General features: G+C 39.8%; 1 protein-coding gene across 2 annotated transcripts; it reads left to right on the top strand.

The window, feature by feature from the left end:
- ELOB (elongin B) lies at positions 1-9,803 on the top strand. 2 transcript variants are annotated; one of them, XM_026711740.2, is made up of 4 exons: positions 1-81; positions 3,482-3,616; positions 5,653-5,761; positions 9,464-9,803. In XM_026711740.2, the coding sequence occupies exons 1-4, from the start codon at positions 79-81 to the stop codon at positions 9,571-9,573; spliced, it is 357 nt and encodes a 118-aa protein (XP_026567525.1). In that variant the 5' UTR covers positions 1-78; the 3' UTR covers positions 9,574-9,803. The 2 variants fall into 2 exon arrangements, with proteins under 2 accessions (XP_026567525.1, XP_026567522.1); XM_026711737.2 differs by having other exon boundaries at positions 9,461-9,803.
- The last annotated feature ends 2,137 nt before the right edge of the window (positions 9,804-11,940 follow it).

The raw sequence follows: 11,940 nt of genomic DNA, 5'->3' as shown, positions 1-11,940 counted from the left end.
GCAGTGCATGTTGGGAAACCGGGGGTTTTGCTGCTTTTTCCTCTCTGGGGGGTCTGGGCTGAGGCTGCATCTGCAGAGATGGTGAGTCGGGGAGGGCAGCCGCCTACGGGAGCGGGGCCGGGACCGACCGCGACCCTCCTGGAATCACTGTCCTCGCTCCTTTGCCTTTCTTTCCCAGGGAGAGGGGTCCCCACTGCCCTTTCGTGGGACGCTCCTCGTCGTCCCGTCGTCCCCTCCGATCTCTTCCCCGGGTCCGTTTTGTGGGGACGCTATCCGGGCTCCCCCGCGCATCGCCTTTCTCGACACCCCGAAAGGAGACGGCTTAGCTCCCTTTCCCCCGAATGGTCTTCATCGGCTTTCCTCTGGTTCCTCCTCGCCCGCCCGCCCCTCACCTCCTCCCAGTTCGCTTTATCGTCCCAACAGCCCTGCCAGGTGGGCTCCGAGAAAGGTTGAGGGTAGCCCGGTTTTACGCGATAGAGACAGAGAGGTTTTCCCGGTGGCTGTGGGTGGCGCTGAGCTATCTGGCGCTCCCATCTTGGGACTTCCAAGACGCCGCCCTCGTTTATTCATTGCAGTTGTTTTGTTATTCCCTTCTCTCTGGTGTTTATTTTTAAAAGAAACCCAGAAAAGACTTCGGTTAGAAAGACTTTAGATAAGTTTAGCTTGGAAGGGTTGATCTCCCAAGGAAGTTAAGGGAGCTCCTGGATGCTTTTGGCATCCAGGCTGCTTTGTACGAGGAAAAATGGAAAATTAATAAAGAAAAAATGACTTTCAATGTGTAAAAAGCTTCCCTGCTTCTGGGTAAAAGTACCCAGTACACCAAACTGTACTTAGTACAAATTAGCTCTTAACAGTGTTGCAAACATAATTCTAAACTTCTAGATACTTTTACTCTCCAGGGCATAGTATGAAAAGATTACACGAAACTGGAAGTCACCTCCAACCAATGAATTTGGCCAAATTCTTAGTTTGGGGCTTTTACCCTTTAAGATGCTCTCCAGGAACTTTGGACTTCAACTCCCATCAACCCTTGGTGATCTGGCCCCTGGCACTGGAAAAAGTGTAAACAAAAATATGTAAAAAGAAGTGCTGGGGTTAATGCTACCTTGAAATGGTTAAAACACCATTACTGCTTCCTATTGACTCAAAAGGAAGCTGTTAAACCAGTGTTTTCTTAAGTTTAGAGGCTAGTATAACTGAGTGTTACGATTGCAACATTGTAAGAGCCATTTTGGTGTTGAGCTTAAGACATCAGACTAGAAACAGGGAAACTGTTCCAGTCCCACCTTGGTCACTTAGCCAGGTGCATGACCTTGGGCTGATCACTCTCTTTCCAGCCCTAGGAAAGGGGCAGTAGCAAGTCATTTCTGGAAAAATTGCCAAGAAAACTGCAGGGATTTGTCCAAGTGGTTTCTAAGAATCAGACACAATTGAACAGAAGTAAAAGATACCATTTCAGTCTTAATATATGTATAAGAGACCCACCTAAAGTTATCTATGAATATCCTGTCTCAGGAGGAATTTGAGCTTGGGCACTGTCATGGCCTATTTGGTACATAAACTCTGATGTCATGATTTTGGATTTGATTCAATCTGTAACCTGCCTTTCTTCATCATATTAACTTTGCCTTTATTATTTTTATAAATATCTCAATGCAGCTAACCTATCTCATGCTTCTTTATTTTCCTATATTCTTTCAACAACAACTTGTGAGTTACAGGCCCAGAGTCTCCCTTCTGGCCTTCATGCCTAAGGTGGTAGTAGAATTCATAGTTTTTAGCCTGGGGCTTAACTATTAGACTAATAGATTCTCTACATCACATCACATCTCTACATCCTACCTTTTTTCCTCCTACAAGCTTGTAGATCAGGGGTCTCCAAACTTGGCAACTTTAAGACTTATGGATTTCAACTCCCAGAATTCCTCAGTCAGCCATGCTGGCTGGGGAATTCTGGGAATTGAAGTCCACAAGTCTCAAAAGTTGCCAAGTTTGGAGATGCCTGCTGTAGAATAAGATGGATTGAATTGACTCTCTTCAGTCCAAGTTCAACATCTGAGCCTTAGGAGTGAATCCAAGACTTGGTTTCTGTAAAATAGGGTGACTTAAACATTAGCTATGAAAGGTTACCCTTTATGATGGGAAGAAGTTAAGTTGCCAGAGTGTTTGCATTCTGAATGGGCAAGTATCTAAACCAGAGGTCCCCAAACTTGGCAACTTTGATCTAAACTAATTGAGATATTTGCCACAAGTAAAAGAACTTTGGATAACTTCTGAAATAGGATCAAGAAACATACAATAATAGTTTAGGGAATCTTGCAAATGTGAAGACCAGAGTTGCTAATACAAGTTTGCATTATATATGAGAACTGAACCATTGTTTTGCAAGAGCTTTTCCAAATTCGTGCCATCTATATATACTGGACTACAATAGCTGCCATTCTGTTGTTATTCCTACGGTACTGGCTGTGAATGATGGAAGCTGTCAACCAACACATCTGAAGAGTATCTATCACATTGAGGAAGTCTGAATTTTCTAAATCAATCTGGAAGATTTAGCATTTGTCATTCCTCTGCCAGGGTGCCTTTTGTTAGATTCAAAAATTGTACTAAGCCAAGGTTTGTTTAACAAATTAACTGGGTTTGTCCAATATACTTACCGATCAATATCTAATATGTTATATATTCTCTGGTATTTATGGAGGGTCTGGTAGCATTGGCTACAGTGCCTTCTGTGATTTTACCTAACATGCCCAGCTGCATATCTATGTAGAGAGGAACAATCTTGCCATAGTCATTTGTGATCCTGGATTCTGTCTGGAGAAAACAACTGGAATACTCTGTATGTAGTTTAATAGAGAGACTACCTACGCTTATACTCATCTGAGCCTTAAAATAGTCCATAAGAACTAGTCACATGGTTATTACTTGGCAAGTATTAGAAATAGAATTGTAGTATATTGTGAATGTAGGATCTTTAATGGCTCCATCCTTGGCAATGCCTGAAGGACAATTACATTTACTACAACTTCAGGATTCTGAGGTATTAACCTAGTTGTAAATGACAGTGCTAATTTTAGTATACAATTGTTAACGACTGCTGTTTTGTTTATAGCAAATCTCAATTGGCTGACACTCAGAAGACCTCAGAAGCAACAACAAAGTCTGAATGTAGGCCATTTTTTCAAACTGGACTCATCTGTTGCTTGGCAAATCAATCTGAACAGTATACATGTATTTTATGTATATTACATAAATGTGGATATAGCAAACACCTGGGAATAATTCTCAATTGTTCAATAAAACTGAGGTTTTATATACTTTGTATTTTATATTTTGGAGAATAATTGTCTATCTTACATACCAAATTGAGGTTTTCCCATTGTATAAAATTATGTCATTATCATTATTGATAGTGATGGCTATCAATTACAAATGCTACAGATTGCCTAATATTATGAAATGGTCTGTTGTCCAACAGGATGTCTTTCTAATGATCCGACGTCACAAGACAACTATCTTCACAGACGCCAAGGAGTCCAGTACAGTGTATGAGCTGAAAAGAATTGTGGAGGGGATTCTTAAAAGGCCTCCAGAAGAACAGAGATTATACAAGGTATGGGGAACTTATTATAGAAAGTACTGTACCTTTGGACTCTTAATAAATTATGGCATTACACCAAGACCTGCTGTACTGGCTAAGTGCTCTCCTTGATCAGTTCAGAAGTTACATTAATTTTTTGAATCTAACAAAATTGCTGCTTTGGGGAGATACTTCCATCTGAGATCCTACCCTATTAGCCTTCCAGAGAGCTATGAATTCCTGGCTTTTCCCATAAGAATTGGGTTAGGATATGAGTTGAGCTGTGAAGATAATTGGTTGGCACCTGGGGGAAAGACATTTTTGGTTTTAACTTTTTTTAATGGATTGTTGCGAGGTGCCTAGAGTTGTCATACAAGACGGGGGCCATATATGTCCAGTAAATAAATAAATAAACTATCTTCTGGGTCTTCAGCACCCAGTTGTATTTTTAGATTGTAGATTTCCCAGGAGCTCTAACCTCATACTTCATTTTTTTTAGTAAGATCAAAAGTAAAAGCAAGGAGGAAGATAGCAAATGGTTTCCAGTGCACAGTGGTTTGCAAGTAGAGCAGTTTTAGTGGGGAAAAATTCAGACTGCTTACTACAGGTATACCTCGACTTAAGGCCACAATTGAGCCCAAAATATATGTTTTTAAGTGAAACATTTGTTAAGTGAGTTTTGCCCCATTTTACAATCTTTCTTACCACAATTGTTCTTACCACTACAGTTGTTAGGTTAGTAACACAGTTGTTAAGTGAATCTGACTTACCAATTGACTTCATTTGTCAAAAGGTTGCAAAAGGTGATCATGTGACCTTGTGACATAGCAATGGTCATACGTTTGAACCAGTTGCCAAGCATCTGAATGTTGATCACTTGGTCATGGGGATGCTACAAAGGTCAGCACATTCCTAGCATTTGAGATGTATTTCAGGTGTAGATCTAAAAACATGCAGCAGTTAGAGCTGAATTGGGAATTCATACAATTCATGCACTATCCAAAATTAGAGCATATAACTACTGGCACAAGTTATATCTACTAGAGAAAATAAAATCACAACCACAAATCTCCCGGATCGCTAAACTAACATATTTTGTAAGAAGTGGCCTTCCTGTCTCTTGCATAATAGGAGAATGATTTTTTAAAAAACAGCTGCCCAAAGAATTAAGGATATAGAAGCACAAAATGATACAGCTATCCTTAGTAAGGTGGGTAACTTGAAATGGCTGAACAATCATACTTTTCAAATAGGCAGCTATTTAAAGTTACAACTGCCAAAACATCTTAGGGAGATATTTACACGAATGAGATTTGAACAGCTTGACACAATGGTCAGATATGGGAGATTCCATTCTATACGCTACAATAGACCCCTCTGCATTTGCGGAGTGGCAGAAGTAGAAATCCTGGCTCATATCCTATTTGATTGTTGCCTGTATAAGAGGATGAGAGACAGGTACCTCAGTCTATATACTAAATGAATGAGCCATTGGGAATCCCTTATCAAAACAACTTACCTTATGTACAGCCAGAATTTGAAAATAACATTTAACACACACAGTACTTAAGCAGAATGGTTTGGTTAAGATTGGTATATGTGGGACTGATTGGGGTAGATTGTACGGGTGATGCCGAAATATAATTTTATCATATTTTATTTATATATTAAATTAGAGTATTTTATTCCAATTTCATTTTAAATTGTTTTTATCAGATTTTAGTAATAATTTGTGTCTGGAACTTTGCACTTTGATGTGACCCAAGGCTAATCAATAAAGTAAAGTAAGTCATAACTGAAAAATGGTCATAAGTCACGTTTTTCAGTGCTGCTGTAGCTTTGAACGGTTGCTAAATGAACTGTTGTAAGTCGAGGACTACCTGTATTCATTTCTTTGCCCCACTCAATTTGATGCGCATAGGACAGTTAAACCATGTCCTAAACAGAGCTTGCAGTCTCACTGCCAATTTTTTGATTTTAACTACACATCTAAGTAGTAGTTCATGATTACCAGACTTTTTTTTAAGAGACTTCTCTTGCATCCTGGTTCAAATTACCACATTTTCTAGGATGATCAACTGTTGGATGATAGCAAAACTCTTGGAGATTGCGGCTTCACCAGTCAGACAGCACGACCCCAGGCCCCAGCAACAGTCGGCTTGGCCTTCAGAGCCAGTGGTGAGTGAAGTTGTTGCATACTTCTTGAAACCAAAGAAACGCAACATTGCCATTGAAGATTAGGAGCCTGTGACAAGGAAGTGGTTTTCACTGATAATCTAAGGGCGTTGACCAAATTTGTCTTAGAAGAATATTCTTTGCCTGAGATGCTCCCTTTGAAAAGACCCACTGTAATGGTATAATGCCACACTTAAGATGGCAAGCAGCCAGGAGATCGCTTCCAGTAGTGGTGTTAATGTATAGCTAGATATATCAGGTATCTGCAGCACATGCCATGTAGAGTTTTTAGCATCTGCCATCTTAGAGCCGATCTGGTTCAGGAGTCCCTGATCACTGACTACTACCGTGTTTCTCCAAAAATAAGACCCAGTCTTATTTTCTTTTAGCTCCAAAATGTCTTATTTCAGGGGATGTGTTACATGCTTACCTTAGGACCACTGCAGCCAAGCCTCCCACACCCCGACCCCTGACACGCTGCTGCCTGACTTCTGCTGCTGCAAGTGGGCAGGATCATAACTAGGGCTTTTTGGGGGGTAGGATTTATATTTGGTGCACGCATAAAAATCAAGCTAGATAGGACTTGTTTTCAGGATAGGTCTTATTTTTGAGGAAACACAGTAGTGCTGAAAATTGGCAGCATAGAAATCTACCATTTTACACTGAGGCAAAAAATATACACAAACTGCAATAGAAGCCTTGAAACAGGCTTAAGGTACTTCCTAAAGTACAAGTAGTCCTCAAATTATGACCACAGTTGGGACACGGATTTCTATCACTAGATGATGTAGTCATTAAGTGAGTCATACCTGAATTTATGACCTTTAAGTGAATTGTTAAGTGAATCCAGCTTCTTCCATTGACTTTGCTTATCAAAAACCTCCTACAAAAGTTGCAGCTGGCAATCACATGACCCCAGGATGGTGAAACCATAAAGTAATGCCGGTTGCCAAGCTTCCAAATTTTTATCATGTGACTTCATGGACCCTACAGTGGTCATAAGTGTGAAACCCTACCCTAAATCATTTTATCAGCGCTATTGAAACTTCATAAAATTGTCAAATGAATCGTTGTAAGTTGATAACTACTTATAAAATCACTACTTTCCAGAAAAGGGGGGGAGGCTCATCCCACACATTTTTGCATAATTGCTTCATCAGCTGCATCCCTATTACCCTTCACATTAAAAAAAAAAATGCAGCTCCCAGTGGTTTAGTCTTGTTCCAGAAGCTTAAATTCTCAAAAACAGACCAGACACCCCAGAATCCCTTAAGGATGAAAATGAGATTTTATCAAAGCAAGAAGTTGATAAATTTTAACATGTGTCTCACTGGATTGTAAGCTGCTCAGTTACAATAATGTGAATTATTGTAAAATGCCCCGTGCAAGTTTGCTCAATCAGAATCAGAGTAGAAAAGAGCTGAAAGAGACCTTAGAGGTCTTCTAGTCCAGCTCCCTACTCAAGCAGGAGACCCCATAACATTTCAGACAACTTAAAAACCTCTAGTGATGAAGCATCTACAACTTCTGAAGCCAAATGGTTAGATGTCCTCACTATTAGGAAGTTTCTCCTTAATTCTAGGTTGCTTCTTTCCTTGATTAATTTCCGCCCATTCTTGTTTTGCCTTCTGGTGCTTTAGAAAATAAAACATTTGGAATCTTGAGATGGTCCAGAATCCAGCTGCTAACTGCAGCCACAATTGACAATTTATAAAACATCACCCCTATGTGTCTCTACACTTCCCCCAAATCAATTGGAAGGGATGGTTATAACCTGTAAGGCCGTATTAAGTCATGATGGCCCCTATATTGTTAAATCTTTGGCTGTCCCTTTCAGGTCTTTGATGAATAAATAGAATAATGTTTTGAACTCAACGTAGTTGTTAAAGAGTTTGAAATCAATTTTTGGGGACACTTTGAAAATGTATTTATTCATATCCTGGCTTTATTATTTTTACAAATAACTCAAGGCAGCGAATATATCCAACATATTTTCCTTCTATTTTATTGCCTCTTAACTATATTTCAAGCTTAAATCACAATTTTGAGCTCAAAATTGGTTATTGTTGACCACGGAACACTTCTGAATGGCTGGAACATCCTGTGTTGAGCATGATATGGGTCACTTAAGGCCTACATAATTTATTTGTTTTTATTCCTTCTTTTATTTGCCTGGACTCTTGGTTTTGGCAGAAAGATGGGCATAGATATAGTGATGATTTTTTTAAAATCTCAGATGGGAAACAAGCCACTGATTTAAAAAATCATCATGGAGTTGTAGAGAATGAAAGCAAGTAGGATTTGCTTAGGGATAACAACTATTTTTCCCCTAGGTTTGCAGGCAACCAAAAGAAAAGTATATTAATAATGTTACTGACACCCAAGTATCATAGAATCATAGGGTTGGTGGTGACCTTGGAGGTCTTCTAGGCTAGGGGTGTCAAACCCAATTTTATTGAGGGCTGCATCAGGATTGTGTTTGATCTTGGAGGGTCGGATGGATGTGACACAGAATGTGTCCAAGTGCTAAGGTAGGACTTTCCTGAGACCCTTGCACCCTCTCATAATTTTTCCTTCCTTCTTTCAACCCTTCTTCATTTTCCTTCCTTACCTCCATTTTCCTTTCTTCTTCCTTCCCCTCTTTCCTTATTTTTCCTTCCTTAATCTCTTCCCATCTTCCCTTCTTTTTCTTTGGTTTTCCTCTTTCCCTTTCTCCTTTCCTGTCCCTTCCTGCATGCTCAAATGCAAAAGGGGAAACATTTCTCCTTTTGTTTTGATAGCCCTATGCGAACGAAAATGGAGCGCGCACACCCCCGCGCTCCATTTTTGCTGGCAGAGGCACCATGGGCCAGTCCTTTGGTGTTTCCAGGCTGGTCCCATGAGCCAGATCTAAGCAACCTGCGGGCCTTGAGTTTGACACCCCTATTCTAGTCCACCCTACTGCCCAAGGCAGGAGTCCTCAAACAATCTTGGACAAATAGTTGTCTTTTCTTGAAAAGCTGCAATGATGAATCAGCCACAAGTCCTGCTGAATAATTTTCACTGCGAGGAAATTCCTCCTTATTTCCAGGTTAGGTCTCCCTCTGATGAGCTTCTACCCGTTGTTGCTTCTCCTACTCTCAGGTGCTGTGGAGAAAGCATATTTTCTCTGTAGTAGCCCTTCAAATATTGGAATACTTCTCTGTGTTAAACTTAACATATCTTAATGTCTGTGAAGATTCTCAGTCATCTAGGTCATAGCTGTCAGTTGGATGACAAGCGAAACGTCTTCAAAGAAAACAAGAAAGTCCAGTAGCGTCTTGAAAAAGAATATTTAACATATCTAATTCCTTTAGCTGTTTTTCATATAATTTAGCCTCCAAACCTTTATCACCTTTGTTGCTTTTTTCTGCACCTTTTCTGGGGCCTCAGCATCTTGTTTGCATTATGGTCACCAGAACTGGATACAGGATTCCAAATGTGACTTCATCAGTGTGAATGGTATAGAAATAAAACGCTTATATGCTGCTTCTGGTTAAGAATTAATCAGGATTAAGCGGTCACTGTTTGAACGAAAAAAATAGGTGTGAGCAGTTTATGTGCTTGACTAGTTCGCCACCGCTTTGGATTTCTCATGATCTTTACTTTTTGGCTTGGGATTTATAATAACCAGTGATGTCACATAAAACAGGACCATTCATCCATGTCTTTCTCCCCCTTCAGAAGATGTCTTTGAGGGCCTTCGCATCGATCCCTTCTCCAGCCCCCCAGAGCTCCCAGACGTGATGAAGCCCCAGGACTCTGGCAGCAGCACTAATGAGCAAGCAGTGCAGTGAAAGAGCAAGGCTTGTGGAATTTGCTGCAAACCTATGGTACCCTTGAATCTTCTTCCCCCAGCCTCATCTGACATGGAGAAAGATATGGCATCATCCCTTGTGTCTGATCTTTTAGCCTTCCTCCTCTAAGCAAGACCACATGTCGCTCTTTTAAGCCCAACCTCACTCATCTGACAGAGCTGTTTTAACTTTGGTTTTAAAAATAATAAAAAGGTCAGCTGTTTTCCCCCCTTTTTGTCTTGCATTGTATGCCTGTGCAGTGAAATGGAAAGGGAGCCTTAGGACAAAGGGGATGTGATATCATGACAATTATTCTATAAACATTTCTGCAATGATTATTTATGTCAAACTCTTTCCTGCTGTCTTAAAAATGAAGACAGCTAATCTGTCATTTAATACGCTATTCACACAACTTTTCAAAATGTGCTTTTTTCTCTCTCTTTCAAGAGGCAACTGGACTTTCTTTGTTTTTTCTTGAATGTGTTTTGCTTCTCATCCAAAAAGTGAAATGTCTTCAAGGAAAAACAAAGTCCACTTGCCTCTTGAAAGAAAAAAAAAGCACCTTTGTGACAACCATGACCTGGAAGACTGAGAATCAGTCTTCTGAGGCAGCTTTCCTCAAGCTGTGAATTTCCTATTGCCAGTCAAAGCTAAGACAGACTCCTCATATCTTACGTAACATTAGGCCCCTTGAAACGGCTATATGTAATCACATGTCACTGCAACACCCATTCAGTTAATTTTCTGCTTCACGACAGGCAACCTGGTGCCCTGTACATGTCTTGGGCTGTCTGTAAGTCTCACAATCTCTTCCCATTAGATGTGCTGGTTAAAGCTGATGGAATTGACATTAAAATACTTAGAGACATTAAAATACCAATTGCCTACGTGAGCCCACTTTATTACTGTAGTATTGCTCTCTCACTCTCCCACCTTTCTTTTTTTAACTAAATCTAGATTGCAAGTTGAGAGCTTAGTCTGTGACACCTAAGCTGGCAACAACAGCAGTTTCCTGTAGTGTCACTGTGCAGATGCGAGATAGGAGCTAGCTAGCTATTCTGGATGATCTAAAGCGAAAGCATTAGCCACTTTTATGGCCATGTCTTTGTCATTCTTAAACTTTGAAATCATCACCTAAAATTGCTTGGAGAAATCCAAGTTTCCTTTGTCTGTTGATATCTAGGTTCTAAAAAAAGACAGCCAAACAAGGTCTGTGTGAAATAATTATAAATGCCGATTAGTTTTTGAACAAAAGTACCCCACATCCATGAGATAACAAAAAAAATAGGTTTTGATTTGACACAGGAAAGAAACTGTTGTTTAAAATGCCCATACACCATGTGCCATTAGCAGTCCTGTGTAAAAAGCAGTGCTAGAAATGAAAAGAGGAAGGCACAATGGGCTGGTTTACGCTCTCCTAAGTTTCAGGCGTCTACTTTATTTTCATAAGCAAAAGGACAATATATAAATGCAATCAGCTGGCCACCAGGGGGCACTAAATATTTAAGGTACTGTATAGTTAGGAACTCTAAGTGTGGAACAGAAGACATTTAAGATCTCCACTTGCTTTTTCTGTAATCTTATGCTAGCTCTCTGATCAAGCAAGCAACTCATTTAGCCCATTCCACAGCTTTGTTAAAGATTAAGCAGGATAATCTCAAGTATGCTGTTTATCACATTTAAATTAAGGACCAATGGGAAAAGACAATATGGAATATGGAGGTTGAAACATACTTTGTCTTAAAATTCTACTTAACAGTAAAGGTCTCATGTTTCCTTTGCATGAGGTGGGGAGAGGAATCCGGAGAGTATGAAAAACATAGCTCAGAAAAAGTCGTGCTTGTTATATTGGGCAACTTTAGGGCTTTTTAAAATCTGATTACCATTTTTATAAAGAAATTAGAGTAGCACATATGTTTCCTTTCCCTTCATAAAATCTTTGCTGTGGCCATTTTAATTAAAACTTCACTGAAGACTGCATCGTCTCTCTGACCTCCGGGCTGGAGTGTTCGAATTCATTATAACTGATAAACCAATTTTCCAAACTGATATTCATCCAGTATGTTGGACTACAATTCCTGAATCCCTTGATTTAACTAAAAAGTAGTCCAATATCAGTGCAGAAACCAGCATTGTGAACATAGCAACTGTACTACTGTCTATTGTACTGCTGTCTACAACAACTATTGAAACCCAGAGACAGTCTGATATTTTGTGAGAATTATAACAAGAGTACGGCTTTTCCTTGAGCTGCTTACTAGACTTATCTCTCTTTACATGTATTCAGCATGTAAAAGTGATGAGAACTATAAAAGCAAAAGAGGACTGGACTTTTTTCCTTAAATATGTTTTGTTTCTATTTCTCAA

Source organism: Pseudonaja textilis, chromosome Z (assembly GCF_049901715.1).
Source record: "Pseudonaja textilis isolate UNSWEBS1 chromosome Z, rPseTex1.2, whole genome shotgun sequence".
Taxonomy (NCBI): domain Eukaryota; kingdom Metazoa; phylum Chordata; class Lepidosauria; order Squamata; family Elapidae; genus Pseudonaja; species Pseudonaja textilis.
The sequence above is the reverse complement of the archived record's forward strand: the minus strand, read 5'-3'. Positions and strand labels throughout refer to the sequence as shown.